The 20,612-nt window shown below is 42.0% G+C and overlaps 1 protein-coding gene across 1 annotated transcript in view; it reads left to right on the top strand.

Annotated features, from left to right (window-relative positions):
- Positions 1 to 20,612, top strand: part of SDK1 (sidekick cell adhesion molecule 1) — a 774,959-nt gene that overhangs the window by 22,686 nt on the left and 731,661 nt on the right. The window contains exon 4 of the mRNA XM_006859873.1: positions 4,244 to 4,391. Coding sequence (XP_006859935.1) covers positions 4,244 to 4,391 — 148 coding nt within the window. The remainder of the gene's footprint in view (positions 1 to 4,243; positions 4,392 to 20,612) is intronic.

The raw sequence follows: 20,612 nt of genomic DNA, 5'->3' as shown, positions 1-20,612 counted from the left end.
GTTATGTTTTGAGTTTGCTAACAAAATACCTCTTCGTTTAAAAGAAATCATATGAAAAATGTTTAAAAAAAATTGTAATTATGTCTTAGCATGTTGTGAAAGATTTCAGAGTTGGTGTGGCAAAATTTTCTCCTGTGACATTTTTATATCAGTAAGACCTGTTTATTTTTTTCTTCAAAAAGTTAGTGGAACCGTTGAATTACAAAATAACTGATTTTTTTTACATGGGAGAACATTAGTTTTACATTCATTCTATCGTACATTGTTTCATTGCCATGGTTACAATACCCTCCATGCATCATCAACCAACCTAAGGGTATACCATGCAAGCCTACCCCCTACACTATCTCCGCCCCCCGCCCAGTCTTCAGTACGCAGTTACTCTCCCTTTCTGGATCTAAAGCCCCCAGCTGCTCCATCACTCCATGTCAGTGTCTCTGCCTCCATCTCAGGCATCACTGTTTCTCTGGGTAGGATCCCGCTCTCAGCTTTTCTCCATTGATGGTCCTAGGGACCTCTGCTCCTAGATTGAAAAGTTAATCATGTCCTTCCTTGTTATAAAATGTCTACCTTTACATTTCCAACCTTCATAATCAGTCCTGATAACAATTACTCACTATTGTATCACAAGAGACCCATCTGCATTTCATTTCATCACCTCCGCCTAGGCAGATTGGATGCTACTCACTGGAGATTCTGCCTTCCTCTAGGCCCTCTGTCTCTAGGTTCCCTCTTGAAAGCTTGTAAGCCAGTCACTTCTTGCCTTTGTAGCCCTACACCTCCCCCCCCCCCCATTTTGGGTAGCCAATGTCCAAGTTGCCCATCCCTGTCTACTCTCTGTGTGTAGGGGGTGAAGACCTGTTGTTTTTGATGTTCCTACGTGGTGCTGTAGGATAAATACTGGACTGCTTAGCACAAGGTTGACAGTTAAAACCCACCAGCCACTCCTCAGAAGCCATATACAGGGTCGTTATGTGTCCGAACTGACTTGACGGCACCTAAAAACAACAACATATAAAATAAGGTAATTTATGGGTCTTCTGCTTTTCCACAGTTGTGACTCATGACTACTGGTAATTCTGTTAATCTGTGACTCTGCTGAAGTCATTACTAATGGAATGTATACTAATGACTGTAGAATACCAGAGAGAGGTTTTGGCACTATACATGTTCAATGTTTTTTTAAAAAAAAAACCACTGTTGTCATTGTTAGTGCCATTGAGTCGGTTCTGACTTATAGCAGCCTTCTTATGGTTAGAAGTCCAGTGCTTATCCTATAGTGCCACACTAGGACTCCAAAAGGGAATTTTCCTCTATGTTGGGGAATCAAACCCCAGTCTCCCAGGTGACAGGCAGGAATACTCACCACTATACTAACGACTGGTAGTGTAGTGGTTATAAATCGGGCTGCAAACCGCAAGGTCAGCAGTTCAAAACTACCAGCTGCTCTGTGGAAGAAAGATGAGGCTTTCTGCTCCTGTAAAGATTTACAGCTTCGGAAACCGTGTTCAGGGTCACTCTGGGTTGGAACCGACGCCAAGGCACCTAACAACAACAACAACAATACTGACGAGAATGTATGTCACTCTGCAGGATAATTCACTGGAATGTGAAGTCAGCAGTTCAAACCCACCAGCTGCTCCTCGAAAACTCCAAGGTTTCTGTGAGTCAGAATTGACTCCACGGCACTTACAACAACAACCTACTAATGAGGACAGCTAGGAAGCTTTAAAATTTTCTGAATTCTTGGTTAAGTCCCTCAGCTAAGTCTGTCCGTAGAATAATTCAGAACTTTTTATTCAACTGAATAATTGAAAACATAATTAACAAACAAAAACTGAAGATCAATACCCAAAACATATTTGAATACGTTAACATCTTGGCATTTGTTAGAATATATCAAATCCTGCTTTATAAAATTGTCCTGGATTTTTTCAAATTTCCACAGCCTGGTTTCTTTATTTTTAGCTCTGAGATTTCTCTAATCTTCTTTTTCTCCTTCCTTTTGATAACAAATTACATTTCACTTTAAAGTAACTACAGATATTTTTAGACAACAATATAATATAATATGTCAAATATTACTGCTACTAGGCTTCCAGTTCATGCATGCACATCTTTAGTCCTAAATGAAACATGTTTAAATATGTCTCTGCATCAGCAGGTGGCTGAGGACCAGTTTTCTGCATGATACACTTGTCTTAGTCTCATTAGGGTGCCTTCAGGAGTGAAAAGATCCAATCAAAACAGTGATTTACAAGGGGATCTGCTTGGTTCAGTTCAGTTCAAGACAGAGCGGTCAGCTCAGAGGTTATGCAACAGTCTGGGGTTCCCAGAAGGGTCACCTTGACAGATATTCTTAAAGGACATAGAGACTTATGATTGAAGATGTTTTAAGTCAATGGAGAACTGCATTGCTGAGAAAAAGGCTAGGAAAAAAAACTGCATTGCTGAGAAACATTTTTTCCCAACTTGACAATGCACCTATTCATTCTTCGGGAATAGCAAGGGCTGTCTAATGAGAATTTCAAATAAGGGAAACCTTACTTCATTCACCCTACAGCCTTGATCTTTCCCCTTCAGACTCCTTTTGGTCCTCAAAACTCAAAGAACATCGAAAAGGAACACTACTGCAATGATGCCTAAGCTGTCATTTTCATATGGTAAAATTGAAGAGTGGTTCCAATTCATGCCAACCCTTAAAGGGTTTCCAAGGAGCAGCTGGTGGATTTGAACTGTTGGCCTTGTGGTTTGCTTCTGTCCAGTGCTGATCCTATAGTGACATACTAGGAGTCCTAGAGAGATGGAAATGGCACCTTCAGAAGTGTGCAGACCTAGGTGGAAGATACATCTGGCACAGTAGCTTCCCATTGAAAACTGTTTCATAAAGGTTGCTGTTTGTAGCAGTACTTTTTGACTCACCCTCGTATTTGATGCCATATCTGTATATATGCAGGAGTCCTGGTGTGGCGCTGTGAGTTAATGTTCTGGACTGCAAAGTCAGTTTGAACTGAAAGGTAGCCAGTTCAAGCTCACCAGCTACTCCTTGGAAACCCTATGCAGGGTCACTATGGGTTGGAAATGATGCAAAGACACTTAACAACAACAAAAATGTGAATGCACTGAACCTTAATTGTGCAACATTGAAGCATTTCGCTGCTATGTGTCAGTGTTTCAAATCCGCCTGTGGCTATGGGAGAGAATAGAGTTGGCTACCTGCTTTTGTAAAGATGGTTGCCAGAAACCCTATGGGGAAGTCCTGCTCTGTCACATGGAGTCGCCTGGGTCAGAACCAACTCCATGACACCCAGCAACAGCAGCTATGAGTGCCCCCCTTTTGTCTGCGCCTGCTTATCATAGGACATGTTCTCAAAACTTTCCATTGCTACTCATTTAAAAATTAGCTACACATGCCCACATTCTAACGGGTGTGGTTTTTGTATTTTGTTTTTTCCTGTGACCTTCTTTTTCAAAGCGAGCAAAGACTGGCGCAGGACCTCACTGTCCCACGTCAAGTCAGCAGTAGGGCGAGGGAGACCCCACTAACAACAAACCAGTGGTTAGAAAAGAGGGCTCCCATATGATCTACTAAGTAGACTCACCAAAACCAAAAGCACTGCCATCAAGTCCGTTCTGAATCATAACAACTTGATAGAAAAAGTAGAACTGTCCCATAGGGTTTCTGAAGCTGTAAATCTTTACAGAAGCAGACTGTCTCATCTGTCTCCCTCTGGGAGGCTGGTGGATGTGAACTGCCGAACTTGCAGGTAGCAGCCCAGCACTTAACCCACTGCACCTTTGGGGCACCTTTTAAGCAGGCAGTCACCTCAAAAACGAAGGAGGAAGTAGGGTAGCAAGAACAACTCTGGAGTAGCAGGGGACTAAGATGATTGCATGGGAGGTTCTGTGAACACTGCCTCATCGGGCTCTAGAATGCCCTCCAACAAGTTATTTTGATAGTAATACCAGCTGCAAACATTGCATGTATTATGGCAGCAAGTCCAAGACCATGTGGTTTTGCTGGTCCAGGGTTACTGGGTTTCTCCAGAGATCCTGGCTCTGCATCACGCTTTTCTTCATCAGCCAGTATCTGCAGTCGTCAGCCCCGCTGCTCCGTCTGCTGCCTGTTAATACTTCATTCTGGCTCCGTCAGTGACTCTGTTTGAAGTCTAGGTGTCTCCAGCTTAGGTCTAGCTCCAGAAAGATTTCTCTCAGTCTTAGAAGGTGTCATTCTTCTCTGCAGACATGGGCAGTTTCGTGGAGACGGATGAGAGGAAGATGGTATCTGAAGGGCACGCTGCTGTTTTAAGCCTACCGAGTATCACCAGCTTCCCAAGACCCCAGGTGACCTGGTTTCGAGGAGGACACAAAATCATTCCAAGCAACAGGATGTAAGTTGCTCTAGAATTGAAAGTTGAACATACACCTGTTTACTCTGTGAATGACCATTTGCATATGCATTGGTCCCAGTGAAACTTTTAAAACATTAACCCCAGACTGGTAATCTTACTCTGATCCTTAATGAGCAGTGGGTTTAAGACTGACTTGGAAATCTTTAAGGAACCCCAGTGGCTCTGAGAGTTAGATGTTGTGATGCTAACTACAAGGACAATGGTTCAAACCTACCAGCTACTCCTGCAGAAAAAGAAGAGGCTATCTGCTCCTATAAATATTTACGGTTTCTGAGGGTCACTATGAGTCAGAGTTGACTTGATAGGAGTGGCTTTGGTTTGAACGTTTTTAAGCAGTTGAAGAAAATAGCCAATTTTTATGTTCTTCGTGCCGCATGCCCCAAAACTAAAGGTCATATACCAACTCTTTGCAACTTATTTTTTGTTTGTTTTTATTGGTTTTTTTGGATGTCATTGTTCGTCTCTGAGTTGAGTTTTACTCCAAGTACTTGTTTAATGAATACTGGTATTTACTTAGAGAGCTGTAGGATTTGGTTTTTTTTTTTCTTCCCTTTTTTATTGAGCTGTGTTTGATACTACTTTCTCTGACGATAAAACAGTAATTACTGCTGATTTCTCTTTATCCTTTTATCCGACCATGACAGTTTTATTTCCCTCCGTCTAATTAGCAGTTCGCCCATCTATTGCAGAATACTTGCATTGTGATTACTTAAGCATTATTTCAAGGTGTTCTTGCCTACCCACATTCAAGATATTTATCGGATGCCGAAAACATTTTCTCCATTTGTAGTTTCAAGTGATTAAAGAGAACATTAGGTATCTACTTCATAGCTGGACATTTTATAGTCTGATTTAAAGACAGTATTCTGAATATAAACGTTTTCAAGGATGAACATTTCCGAAAGAGTCATGAGATGTTGTAAACTTAGGTTACAAGTGAAATATTTATGTACTCAGATTAAATTTTTGAGACATAAAGCTCTTGTTTTGCTTTTTTTTAACAGCAAGGATATATGTCAGACCATTTGTTGAACAGGTTTCAAATGTAATTAGAAAATAACTATGGGGATCAAGTTGCTTTGTTGCATACCGGAGACCTGTGGAATCCCTTTTGTAAGCCTGATATCACTATTCTTCCACTTGCTTGAACCTAGAATATACTTCAACTTATTTGTCATATTTTTTTCTTTTTCAGTCATTGGGAATAGGAAAGGGGGGAAAAGGGGAATATATAGAAATGACATTTTAAAATTCTAGTATGATGACAATTATGGCAGAAGAAAAGCTAGCTGCTACACATTTTTCTTTATTTCATTCAAAGTGGTATAGGTATCTACCTTCCTAATGACTCCAGTGATAAGAGCTGCCTCCAGGATTTGTGCAAAACACTGAGGGAGAATCAATTTCATATTCTCTTAGTGCACTGGTAGCTAAGGTAGAGTACATTCCTGGGTAAATATTCAAAAGAGGTACAATTGGAAGTGCAATGGAAGGGCAAAGTCGGGGTAGTAGGTGGTAGTAGGGATACTAGGGTTTCTGAAACTAAATCTTTACAGAAGCAGAAAGCTTCATCTTTCTCCTGTGGAGCTGCTGGTGGGTTTGAACTGCTGACCTTTCTGTTAGCATCCCAACTCATAACCCACGATACTACCATGGTGGCTCCTTAGTACTAGGGATAGGGCAGCTAGAATTAGACCTCCTTATAAATGCTAGAGATTCTGATTAACATCACTGACAGCAACATGATTGGTGGAAGGAATCCTTTAACTTGGTAACAACGGTCTCTGTTTGTTCACCTGTGGTCTGGTACCTTCGGGAGACAGCACACACATATTCAGGAAGCATTGGATGCCTTAGGACAGAGATGAAAATAATGACTTTTCATTTGATCAGCATTTGGTTTGTTTATTTCTCTTTTACTTGCAAATTCCTGCTAAAGACTGTTAAATTCCTGGTGAGCTAATGTAGAGATGCTGGTGGGGCTTCACTTCATAGTCTCTGTCATATCAAACAAATGGTCTGCTTACAACCATGAAGCTATTGATGAATTTCCAATCTCAGTGGAATAACTGCCAGTCTACTTTTTTTTTTTTTTTTAAGTAGATGAGACGAGGCTGATTATGGATATTTACACTTCTGCAAGGTCCTTTAGTTTCATATTTTCCAGCTCATCATAGCCCCACATGAATTAAGTACCTGCTGTGCAGCAGATCATAAATCAGTCTACGCAGGGTTTGCTTCCCAAGTTTGTACATCACTCAAAGATGCATTGCTTTCCACCTGGAAGAAAGTTCAGCTTATGACTACAAACAGAGGGCATATCTGCGTCACCTCACCCAGAGCGTCGGCAGACAGGGAGTCAGATGGTGCTGGGTTCTTTCTGCACCACCAGAGGTGTGATGTAAGAACTGGAGCATGTGGCTACAGCCTTCCACACTCAGTGAAACATCAGGCAAGCTCCTGACTGCTTTACCTTGATATCAGGAGGTCCATTCCCCGGTACAGAGCCGGTGTGGGTAGAGGGAGCTGTAACTCTGTCACCTGGTGGAAGAACCTCATCTCAACCAGCTGCCCGTTTTAATATCATCTCATGACATCCAAATATAATCTTGAGGCTGACAATGAAATGATATTTTGTTTTCATTTTTTCATGCAAATTGGGTGAAGGTTTCCAGAGCAGATCAGTTTTAGTTTTCCATTCAACAATCTATACACATTTTCTTTCACATCATTGACTGCAATCCCCACAATGTAACATCACTCATCCCAGTTCCTCCCTGTGTTTCCTGTTTCCATTCCTCCTTCTTTCCTAACCCTTCTGAATTCTGTTCTTGAATCAGTGCTGCCTTTTTGACTGAAATGGTTGATTGCTCTGAGGTGTGCGAACCTCCCTAGTGTTAGTGTTCCCCTCATAGACCTGTCTGTTGTTTGGTTGAAATTTGATCCATGGGGATGAGTTCAGTTCCAGATAAAAGAGGGAGTAAGGACCTAGTCTGAGGGAATTCACCAGTCTCTATCTTATGAGTAAGCCTCGTCGTGTTTATGATTTTTAAGTGTTGTTCAATATCAACAACCAAAAAATCAAGGGTAACAGTAAGTCTAATGTTTCTTAGTATGAAAAATTGATCTGAATAGCGTATTAATAATACTAATAGCAACTCTTACTTATTGATTACCTGCTTTAAACATGTCTTCTCTGTTCCTCATAATTGCAGATTGTTGTTAAGTGCTGTCGAGTCGATTCTGACTCACAGAATGAAATGCTGGCTGGTCCTGTGCCAACATCACCATCATTATTAAGCTTGAGCCCATTGCTGCTGCCACTGTGCCAATTCATTTCATTGGGGATCTTCCTCTTTTTCACTAACCGTGCTCTTTACCAAGCATGATGTCCTTCTCCAGGGACTGGTCCCTCCTGGTGATATGTTTGAAGTATAAGAGATAAAATCTCCCCATTCTGGCTTCCATGGAGCATTCTGGATGGACTTCTTCCAACATAGATTTGTTTGTTCTTCTGGTAGTCCATGGTACTTTTAATATTCTTCTCTAACACCATTAATCAAATGTATCAATTCTTTTATAGTCTTCCTTATTTACTGTCCACCTTTCACATGCATATGAGGCTATTGAAAATACCATGGTTTGGGTCAGGTGCATTGTAGCCCTAAAAACTGATACCTTTGCTCTTGAATACTTTAAGAAGGTTTTGTGCTACACATTTGCTTAACGCGATACTTTGTTTGATTTCCAGACTGCTGCTTCCATGAGTGTTGATGGTAGATCCAAGCAAAATGAAGTCTTTGACAACTTCAATGTTTTCTCCATTTATCATGATGCTATTTATTGCCTGTGTGGTGCTCTAGGTTAATGTGCCAGACTACAAAGTCTTTTGAACTGCAAGGTTGGCAGTTCAGGCTCACCAGAACTTGCTCCTTGGAAACCTGGAACCGACTTGACAGCACTTAACAACAACAACAACAATTTATTGCCAGCATTCAAATTACCTGTGGCATAGCTTCCCAGCATCACGGCAACACTCAAGGTACCATGGTGAAATAGATTGACAGACTAGTGATAGAAACAGAGGATTAGTGATAGTAAGTGAATGATGTGCCCAGGGCCTCATGGCTGAGCTAGAACTCAGACCCAGCTCAGCCTGATGCCCATGCCCAGGCATGGGACACTCTCTTTTCCCCTTTATTTTACTGAATGTTCCCATATTGCCTCAGTTCTTTGTTGTTGTTTGTTCTTTATTATCAAACCAGCTTTCAACTAGACATAATGTGGGTTAATCAGCATCTTATTACGTGGATTGGAACAGACACAGAAGTAGAGACAGAACCTTCCATGTGTGTTCCATAAGGAGCCTTGGTGGTGCATTGAGTTAAGTTTTGGACTACTAACCCAAACATCTGGAGGTCAAATCCCCTAGCTGCTCTGTGGTAGTCTGCTTCTGTAAAGACTTAACAGTTTTCAAAATCCTGTGGGGCAGTTTTAATCTGTCCTATAGGATTGTTGTTGTTTTTAAATGCCATTGAGTCAGTTCCAACCCATAGCAACCCTGTATAGGGTTTCCGAGGAGTAGCTGGTGAACTTGAACTGCCAACCTTGCTATTCAAACCGACTTTAGTTCAGCACATTATCCAATAGCGCTACACCAGGAGTCCAGTCCTATAGGAAAAAGTCTTGACTCGTTCTGTTAAGATTTAATATCTGTATCCTCCATCTGCCATCTGCCCAGATCGGATGCGCATCAAATCCTTATTTGTGCTTCTTGGAAATAATTCCCCCATCAGTGTGTGGACACAGGCAAATTTCTGCTGGTACCTTAAAGTTCCTCCTCGCCTAACCCTATGCTGGCCGTTTCCCCCACATCGTCTTCTCTCCTCCATCTGTTCCTTTTAGGGTGACTCTCACTTGGTTCTATATCTGGAATGAAATTTTCCAGTGACAAAATTCAGCATACTGCCCCTCCTCACCCCATAAACTCAGGAAAAACACTCTCCTGTAACCCCGCCCCATGCCATAGCTGACATCTTGTCTTCAGACTTCAGTTGGTGAGAACCACGTTATTACTCTTTGTGACCTACACATTCCCAGGGAGAGAGGTCTCATTCTACCAGGAGCTCCTCTGTCCCCTTGCCTTTTAGAGGAGAAAGGTTAAACGTTCCCTTCCAAGATAGTCTCTTCCACTCCTCTCTTACTGATCTCTCTCCTTCTGCTCCAGTGTGTTAGACATATCTGCCCACTGCCTTTAAGTCCATTCTTACTCATAGGGAGCCTCTCAGGGTTTCTGAGGCTGTAAATCTTTATGGGTGCAGACAGTCTCACCTTTCTTCTATGGGGTGGCTGGTGGGTTTCAACAGCCCAGTGCTTATCCGGCAGTGCCGCCAGGGCCCCTTGGTAAACATGCAGGGGGCTTCAAAAAGTTCATAGAGAAACAGAATGAAAAAATAATGTCATTTTTCTACAGAGTTTTTAAAGCCCCCTCCTGTAGTTCAGGGGCCCTTGGGTGGGCTATTAACTGAAAAGTTGGTGGTTCAAACCCAACAAGAGGAGTCTCAGATGTAAGTCCTTGGCAATCTGCTTCCAAAAGGTCACAGCCTTGAAAATCTTATGAAACAGGTCTCTTCTGACAGAAATGGGGTCTCCATGAGTCAAAATTGACTATGAAGCATTCGGCAATAAGAGGGGCATGATTTGATCATCTCGTAGTAAGAATATCATGGAAGAACTTGCACTTCTTAAAAACTTCAGGCACTTGACCACATTACCTCTGGCTTTTTGGAAAAAAATTTACGTAGCTTTCTTAGCATCTTATCATTTTATATTACCTGTTAGCATTTGAAGGCCCCATCTCCTCAATTTGTTTTTAAGACTTTACTAGATATTACCCAGAGATCCTAGTGGCACTGCAGGTTAAGTGTTGGGCTGCTAACCATAAAGTCAGCAGTTCAAACCTACCAGCTGCTTGGAGGAAGAACAATGAAGCAGTCTGCTCTCCAAAAGATTTACAACCTCAGAAACCCTATGGGGCAGCTCTGCTCTGCTTGTCACATCTCTGTGAGTTGGAATAGACAGGACAGCATTGGGTTTGTTTGGATTGGGGTTGTACCCATCTAATATATCTTTGTTATAGATAAAAGTCATAAATTATAACTATATCTGGGCTGGTTCTCTGCATACCAGACTTGCAATACTGGAATAACCGAAAGAATGAGTTAAGGATGATGAAGGCAAGTCTCATTTTCTTAAAATGTGTGCAGATTTCCTTAGAACAAAGGGAAAAATAGAAGCATTGCGAACCTCAGAATAAAACCCTGTCAGTGACTGGCTCCCTGAAATGTGAGGGTGATAAAGGCACAAAGTGACTGGCTTGTAAGTTTTCAAGAGGGAGTTCAAGAGTGTGCGGAACCTGAGTAGTTTCCATCTTGTCTAGAGGGTGAAAAGAGATGGGGATAAGATTCTTATGATTAAAAAGTGAGTAATTGCTATCATGACTAATTACGACTGTCACAACTATAAAGGTAGAAGTTTCGTAACAACAATGGGGAAGTAGTTAATCTTACAATCCATAAACAGAGAACTCTAGGACCATCAAGGGAAAGAGCACAAGTGGAATATGGGACCCTCTCCAGAGAAGCAGTGACACCAGAGATGAAGGTAGAGATGGGGACATGGAGAGAGAGAGAGCAGCTGAGGACTCTGGACTCATGGAAAGAGAGGGACTAAGTGCTGGCGGCCAGGAGGCAGGCTTGCAGAATGTGCCCTTTGGTTATTTAAATTATTATATATTCCTGAATGTTTTTATGTACTTCTCGCCACCTCACCCAACCCCCTAGAAAAAGAAGAAAGAAAAACAGAGGTAATGGAAGCAAATACTGTTGAATGATGATGCAGGGGGAGATAGTAATCATTGCAATGAAAAGATGGTGTAAAGCTGATATTCTCCCATGTAAACTATCACTCAGTTCACAGTTTTAAAAAAAGGAACAAAAACAAAAACAGAAAAAAAACACCTGTCAATGAAACAATATTTGGAAAGAATTTTGAATAAATTATATTCAGTATTCTGAAGAGGTTGTTATTGTCGTTCCAGTTTATAGGGACCCTGTATAGGGTTTCTTAAGAGTGTCTGGGGAGTTTGAACTGCTGACCTTGAGGTCCAGCACCACACCAGGACATTATAGGTTATGTTTGTCTCAGAAGATACCTAAATACATATCTATTTCTATGATTTACTGAATCCAAAGTTACTTTGCTATCTTTGCATATACAAGATTTGTCTAGTGTTGTCTTATAAATGTAGTCTCATATGATCATAAAATTGATCTAAGTTAAATTAGTCCAGATAGATTTCCTTTGTTTCTTTTTGTTAAAGCAGGAGACAGGAACGTTTATGTCACAAGATACCTCTCTTGCCACCTCTAGGTAATTCATGTCAGCACACTTATCAGATGAGGATGAAGAAAACCCATTGCTTACAATGCCATTCTTTTGCCTAATTGCAGGTTCTTGTGCTCAGATTACATCCTTTACTCTACTCGACAGGGGTGTAAGCACAAGTGTGGCTGCATGTGTTTTCCTGGAAATGTGAAGCTCATAGATGACATATTTCAAACCTCCAGTCATCTCCTTTCCTGTGGCTATCGGAATTGTCGAGTATTGGTAGTAAACAGCCTCCCAGGTGGCTTAGAAATCAGGCTGACTCAAGCTCAGATACTTTAACACCCATTAACTTATTAGCATTACATTCCAATTGCTTCAAGAAAGATGTGTTTAAATTAGCATCAGCCCTTGAAGTTGCAACTTGATGCTTGGATGGAGTCAATCCGGTTGTAATGATGTTTTCATAGTTAACTGGACTGTCAAAAACAATGTGCTTTTAAAAATGGGATTTTTGTAGGCATCTTGTGAATATCTGTAGAGTGTATCTATATAAGTTGAATTGAGCCATATTTGGAATGTGAAAGGCCTAGGAGAGATGGTTTCTTGATCTAATTAATCATGGATGAATTGTTTATTCCCTTTGTCTCCATTTTCTCATATTAGAAATGAGATGTTTGTGGTGGTTTTTAGGTGCCATCGAATTGGTTCCGACTCACAGTGACACTATGCATAACAGAATGAAACACTGCCTGGTCCTGTGCCTTCCTCACACTTGTTATGTTTGAGTCCATTGTTACAGCCACTGTGTCATTCCATCTTATTGGGGGTCTTCCTCTTTTTTGTTGACCCTTCACTTTACTAAGCATAACATCCTTTTTTAAGCCCTGAATGACCCCTCACATCCTTTCTGGTGTTAACATTCAGTCAGTCAGCCCAGGTAGTATATGGTTAAGCTCTTGGCTACTAACCTAAAGGTTGGCATTTTGAACCCCCCATCCACAGGAGAAAATACCTGATGATCTCCTCCCATAAAGCTTTGGGAACTTTGTTGTTGTTGTTAAGTGTCATCAAGTCAGTTCTGGCCCATAGTGACCCTGTATAGGTTTTCTGAGTAGCAGTTGGTGAGTTTGAACTGCTGACCTTGAGAATCAAACTGACTTTGCAGTCTAGCGCATTAGCCCACAGCACCATACCAGGACTCTTGGGAATCTTCTAGGGCAGTTCTGTTCTGCACTGCAGGATTGCTGTGAGTTGGAATTGACTCTGAAGCAATGGGAATGAATCAGGTATTTTAATTTGAGGTCTGCACCCTCTCAAAACCCCTTGAGCTTGGATAATGTTGTTAGACCTCTATTGGTATTCTGACTCTGGTCTTGCTACACTGGGATGAAAGCATCTCACAGACGAAGAATGAGTCCTGTGTCAACCAGATGGCCTCAGAGGTGGGGTTGCAAGTTGGGAATGGGGTCTTCAGATTACTTGGTTCCACTTGAGTTGGCAATGCAGTGTTTAACTTTAATGATAAGAGTTCGGTATTCCATGTCCTGATTTTTTCATTGCAAAATAAAATACCACTTCATTTTACATGAGCAGATCTACCAACAATAATGCATTTCTTTACAAACATGAGCCCTATTACACATCTTAAGTCAGTTGCTCATAATTACGCTTCACCAACTCTACATAATACTTTAATTAAAACTAGGATAATTAAAATACAGTTTTAATGAACAATAAATTTTGAAATTGCCAAGCCTGTAATGTATTAGTGGATTCATACCTTTCCCTTTTCAGCTTCTAAATCTGTATCCACATTATGCTTTCAAATGACAATAATTATGGGCAAGAGGCATTTAAAAAATCTATTTAGAAGTATGTATTACTAAATAATATGTTTCTTTATAGCTGCTGTATACATCTGTGTATCCCCATGCACATAGTTGGTTATTTGCTGTTAAATATAATCCCCTTGAGAGGCAAGTTGCAAAAGTAGCACTGATCATCTTTCCCATGCACACTCTACTCAGCTGGTTACATTCATTCATCCAGTGGCCACATAGAACTCAGACTCAATACTCATAGTTAAGGGATTTATTACATTTAACAGGTTTCATTTCAGGGCCAGAAATGTGTAGGACACAGTTGTTCCTGTCAGGATAGCTTCTCATCTGACGTTCTACAGGCAGGCCTTTGTCCTGGTCTCTGGCCTGATCCAGCAATGTTACAGAGCTTTATTAAGGCTGCTGATAAATGCCTACAGGGCAGGCTACTCACCTGAAGGCTGAGCTCCAAGGTTCAGCAAACCTCGCTCTTCCAATTGCATCCCACTCTGCAAGCAAACCTCCTGCCCATAGTCACTCAGCTTTCCTTGCTCTGTGGACTAGGAAGCCCACCACTCTTTCTTGTCCTCCGGCTCTTGGTTCTGCTGCTGCTGCTCCTCAATCATTCCTTTAGCATCACAGAATTTTGTCTATAAGCTCAGAAGGCTCAATGCACAGGGATCTTGGGGTCCAGAGAATTTCCTCCTCTCTTGGCTCTTCTTCTTTGTTTATAGTAAAATCCTCCATTCCTGCTTCTGAGGTGGCTCATTGTATACACATTAGAGTTCCAAGGTTTTACAGTCACAATGACCTCTGTTAACCACTCACAACTGAATTGTATAATCCTGTGAACATCTTCTCCCGCATTCTCTTACCCAGGCGCAGGACGAACATGTTGTTTGGTGGGAGCTCAAAGATTAGGAGTAGAAAAGCCATATGAAGTAATTCACTGAACAAACAAAAACAAAAAACCTGTTGCCACCAAGTTGATTCCAACTCATAGCGACCGGATAGGACAGAGTAGAACTGCTCTCTAGGCTTCCTGATACTGTAAATATTAATGGGAGCAGACAGTCTCATCTTTCGTCTACAAAGTGGTTGGTGGATTTGAACCACCGGCCTTGTAATTAGCAACCCACTGCTTAAACCACATTGCCACCAAAGGTCCTTCCTTGAGGCTAAGGCACAGTTTATTCTTGTCTTTGAAAGTCTACTGAGTTAGTGCAGTTCTTGGTCTTGTTGTTGTTGTTAAGTATTTTCCAGTCGGTTCTGACTCATAGTAATCCTGTATATGGTTTTCAAGGAGTGCCTGGTGAGTTTGAACCAATGATCTTGAGATTCAAACCAGTCTTGCAGTCAGTGCTTATCCTATGCCACACCAGGACTCTCTCATACTAAGTGATTAGTGGTGGTTGGGTGAATGGCTAAGTAGTTCTTGAATGAATTGTGTTGTTAATTAGTGTCATTGAGTGATTTCAACTTGCAAAGACCCTGTCTAGGATTTCCAGGGAGTAGCTGGTGAGTTTGAACTGCTGATATTGTGGTTCAAATCGACCTCTTGGTCTAGTGTTTTATCCTACAGCACCAATGAATAAATAATAATACATGAAACCTTATTGAGATATATAATATGAAGCGAAGGACATTAAACTAGGATTCAGAAATTAGGATTTCAGTTCCTGCTTTGTCACTGAGTGACCTTGGGCAAATGATTTAACTTTTCCCGACAATGATGAAATAATGGAATGTGTATATGGCGCATACCGTGAGAGATGTGCGAACACTCTCTAACCTGTGTAGTGATGTCTAATGTAGTGATGTCATCATTACCGTGTCACCCCGCTCATCAGACTCTCCATAGTGCACATGAGAATGCGTTAGTATTCACAGCCCACTACTCGTCATCTCTTTTGGAACTCTAGATCTCTAGGCTGTTTATGCTTAGTGAATCTTCAGTCCTTGATTAGTGCCACCTTATGATACAGAACACAGGAAGATGCATCTTCTCTAGCCTCCCCTTTCTCTTCCTTCCTGCCCCAGTTTTATTGTCCTTGGGAAATGCAAGCCAGTCTTAGTATGAGCCGGGGTAATTACGAAGGCATAGTTACCTGTACAGCTGTTGTATAATGCAGCACACAGTCAAATGTATGTGAATTTTTATTAGCAGCTTTGGATTGTCAGCATCCATATTGCCCTCCTCCTCATTCAGGCCATTTGTTCTTTCGTCCATGGGTTCATTTAACAAGGACCTAATTGCATTGACCCACCACTTGTCTGGCAGTTTGTTGTACTGTGGAGGCTTGCATGTTGCCTCATATGCATGCAAAAGCTAGACAATGAATAAGGAAGACCAAAGAAGAATTCCTGCAGTTGAATGATGGTGTCAGTGAAGAATATTGAATATACCATGAATTGCCAGAAGAATGGACAAATCTATCTTGGGAGAAATACATCCAGAATACTTCTTAGAAGTGAGAGTGGCTAGATATCATCTCACGTACTTTGAACATATCATCTGGAGGGACCAGTCTCTGGAGAAGGACATCATGCTTCGTAGAGAGTTAGTGAAAAAGAGGAAGATTCTCAAGAAGATGGAGTGACACTGTGGTTAGTGACACTGTGGTTAGTGACACTGTGGTTAGTGACACTGTGGTTGTAACCAGTGAGCTCAAGCATGGCAATGATTGTGAGGAGGGCTCAGGATGGGGCAGTGGTAGATTCCAACTGCTGGCCGATGGTCAACAGCTTAGCTCATTATTTACTCTGCTACCAGGGCTAATATATATCATTTATTTCATTTTTGTTGTTGTTCAGAGCATACACAGCAACATACCAATTCCACAGTTTCTACATGTACAATTCAGTGACATAGGTTATGTTTCTGAGTCAGGCACCTCCTCGCACCCTCCATTTCTGAGTTCTTCCCTCATTAATATAAACTCACTGCCTCTAAGTTTCGTCACTGCTATTTCAAGTTGCTGTTGTCCATTTGATGCCACAGACATAAATCTTAAGAGAGCTCAGTGCTCCAGTCAGACACCCTTTACTAAGTAAGCAAAAGTATAGAGTTTGGTGCTTTGTTTATTTTTCTATAATCTCTTTATTTTTTATTTATTAATTTTACCTGTTTACCCCTTTGTTTGTTTGTGGTGGTCTGGGTGAAAGTTTGCAGAGCACATTCATTCTCCTGTCTGGTGAGTTGTATGAATGCTGTGGACATTGTGCATCTCAGCTTGAAGGTCCCCTGGGTAGTTGGCCTCTGTCCTTGGTTGTCCATGACCCAGGTGACCCAGGGTGAGGCCTGCCCACCTTGCAGGTCTTCCTTTGTGAGGGCAGAGGAGTGTTTTGTGAATGATGTGTACAGTGTGGACACATTTGTCTGGAGGGCTTTTTCGTGACTGCAACCAGATCTGACCAAGGTCTAGCGAGATCCAGTCCGTGGAAGACTTCCATTGCAGAAGGTAGCTCTCAGCATCCCAGCTTTCATCTGTGGGTGGAGCCTTTTACTCCATTCTTCAGCACTGTGCGGGACTTTGTGGACAAAAAGAGAGAGGGCTCTGGCTCTCCAGGACCCCAGGCTAGAGAGTGGATGGTAGCCTCCTCAGATAGTGATTCTCTGTCTGTGGTCTTTTTGTTCCTATTGACAACAGCTTTATTGAAGCGTGATACCATAAAACTCACTTTACCTTTTGAAAGTGTAACACTCAAAGGTCTTTAGTATCTTCTTATAGAGTGGCACAACCATAGCCACTATGCAATTTTAGTACATTTCCTTTACCCCCAAAAGAAGCCCTATATCCATCAGCGATAACACCCAGCCCATTTCTTCCCCTTAGCCCCCAGGAAGCTTGGAATCTACTTTTTGTCTCTCTGGGTTTATCTTTTCTGGGCATTTCATGTAAATGGAAGAACACAGGATGTGGTCTGCTAACACCTCATACAATGTTTATTCATTTGTTCTCCTCTCTTTTCTTGTTGCCTTTGACTGGTCATCATTAAATACTCCATTAGTACCTTTTTTGTGGGGCCATTTTCCTAAGCTAAGTTCTGTGGGAACAAAGAAAAGGCATCCCTTTATTCCTGGAACAAATATTCACCAGATGCCTCCTGAGTACCAGGCACTCTGGTGGGGTGGGCACCGGTGCGGTGACAGTCTCGTAAGAACACCCAGACAAAAACCAAGCAAGTGAGCAGATATGCAAACATTCATTACACACTGCAAAAGTGGGCTGAAAATAACAAACCAGGTAAGGAGCTATGGGAAAAGATCCAGTGGTGAGAGAAGCCCTCCGTGTGGCTGTAACATCTGCCCTCCCATCTGAAGAAGGAGGCGCTGGAGATCAGAAGAAATGCGGCAGATAGTTTGGGTGTGGGTCTTTCCAAAGAAACATAGTGCAGGAGAGCGTGGGACATTCTAGTGCAGGTGTTGCTGAGGAAACACTGTGAGGGAGACCTTAGAGCATTCTGGGTGCAGGTCTTGTCAAGGAAACACCGTGCACAAGGGAGAGCTTGGGGAGGTCTCAGACCTGGAAGGAAGCCAGCATGATGATGGAGAAGAGGGATCTAGAACAAGGCTAGAAGGGCCAGATCCTGCAGGCTTTGCTCATGGCGAGAAAGTAGACCTTAGTCTAGCAGAAACACAGAAGGGTCCCATGAGCTGACTCACTCTGGAAAATGGATTACCCATCCAGTCCCTCTGTTCCATAACCAAGATCAGCGGTAGAAAGGACAGAGTAGAAAGAGCTGCTGCTGTCAGCTCTACAGAAGCAGACTGCTTCCCATGGAGTGGTTGCTGGGCTCAAACTGCCAACCTTTCAGTTGGCAGCTGAGTGCTTAAGCATAACACCATCACAGGTCCCTGGAAGAATGGATTGTTGTTAGATGTCAAATGATCTAATCGGTGTCTTGCACCATCCTCACAACTGTTATGTTTGATTGCATTGCTGCTGCCACTGGGTCAGTCCATATCTTTGGGGTCTTCCCTCTTATTCTCTGACCCTCCACTTCACCAAGCATGATGTCCTTCTCCAGTGACTGGTCCCTCTTGAGAACATGTCCTACGTATGAGAGATAAAGTGTCACCATCCTGGCTTCTAAGGAGCATTCTGGCTTTACTTCTTCCAACACAGATTTGTTCGCTCTTCCGGCAGTCCATGGTTCTTTCAGTATTCTTCGCCAACACCAGGACTCAAATGCATTGATTTTTCTGTGTTCTTCCTAATTCACCATCCATATTTCGCATGCGTAGGAGGTGATTGGAAATGGAGAGTGAATAGGGAGGGACAAAATGAACAGAGAGAAAACACTTCAGGAGCTTTTGTAGGTGTTCTGACAGAAGGTGCTTGTGCAGAAAACTGGACGAATTAAAGGAGCTCTGAGAGCATAGTTGTTGAGTTGGGCTGCTAATCTCAAGGCCAGCTGTTCTGTGGGAGAAAGATGAGGCTGTCTGCTCCTGTAAGGATTTACCGCCTCAGAAATCCCTATGCAGAATCAAAATCGACTCCACAGAACACCACCATCATGAATAGTACAACTGACAGGACTTATCAATACACTAGGTATACCAGGGGTCTTCAGAAAGTTCATGGAAAAATTCAAGTATCTTTTCATTCCATTTCTCTATGACCTTTTTGAAATCTGTCATAGTGGAATCTTGTTTGTGATTTGTGTTCACTGAAAAGATGACGCCTGCATAGAGAATGGTGTAAAACAAATCCAGCTGTGGGCATGGGAAGTTTGACAAGCTTGCAAGTAATCTAGCTGAGTATCAGCTAGACTGTGGGGGACAGACAGACCTCAAGAGATTGTACTCCCACAGTGATATCGCTAATGACAATAATGTCAGTCACACACTTTTTTTTTGTTTGTTTCCCCGGGCATATGAAAGTTTTTCTGATACTATGGAGACTCCACGGCACATAACAACAACAACAACAACAACAAAAATGGATTCCTGATGTAGCGCTTCAGGTTAATGTGCAGGATTGCAAAGTCAGTTTAAACTACCAGGTCAGTGGTTCAAACTCAACAGCCATTCCTCCGAAACCCTACATAGGGTCACTATGAATCGGAACTGACTCAATGGCACTTCACAACATCAACATGGAAGTGTAGTGGTTACATGTTGGGCTACTAACCGCAAAGTCAGCAGCTCGAACCTGCCAGTCACTTCACAGGAGAAAGAAGAGGCATCCTGTTCTCATGAAGATTCATAGCCTCAGAAATTCTAAACAGGGTCAAGATGAGTGGGAACTGACAGCACACCACCACCATACTGTAATGAAAGAGCCCTTGTGGCTCTATAGGCTAAGCAAGTCTACTGATAACCACAGGTTGGTGGTCCTAGATCCACCACTGCGTGAGAAAGATGAGGCTTTTTGCTCCCTTAAAGATTTACAGTCTCAAAATCCTATATAGGATGGCTATGAATCACAATAGACTCAGTGGCATTAGGTTTGGTGTTTTGGTTTTACTAGTGTAAATATAACTTTTATCTGCACTGGAAAACCAAAAATATATGTGGCTCACTTGTTTGCCATCTTCTTTTTATTGTGGTGATCTGGAATCAAACCCATAGTATCTCCAAAGTATGCCTCTTTATACTAGCCTATTAAAGGAGTGCTGGTGGAGTGATAGTTTAGGCATTGGACAAAAAGATGAGATTGTGCCCATAAGATTTACTACCTCAGTAACCTTGCATAGGGTCGATATGAGTCAAAATCAGCTTGAAGGCAGTGTGTTTAGTTTGGAATTTGGTAGTGTATTAAATATGCAATACCATTGTGAAACAGTCTGAAATATTGGTTGGAAGACCAACCCGGGCACAGAGACATGACATGAGCACACACAGTTGGGAAAATAGCATCAGTAGACTTGCTCGACATGGGGTTGACACCTTCCATTTCTAAAAAACACAATCTTTGTGGAATGTAAGAAATTAAAGCACAATTGAACAATATAGACCTGTGCAAGCAAGGATCGAGCCCCCAGG

This window comes from Chrysochloris asiatica, unplaced genomic scaffold (assembly GCF_000296735.1).
Source record: "Chrysochloris asiatica unplaced genomic scaffold, ChrAsi1.0 scaffold00034, whole genome shotgun sequence".
Classification (NCBI taxonomy): domain Eukaryota; kingdom Metazoa; phylum Chordata; class Mammalia; order Afrosoricida; family Chrysochloridae; genus Chrysochloris; species Chrysochloris asiatica.
Note: the sequence above shows the minus strand (reverse complement) of the source record. Positions and strands in the feature narration are given on the sequence as shown.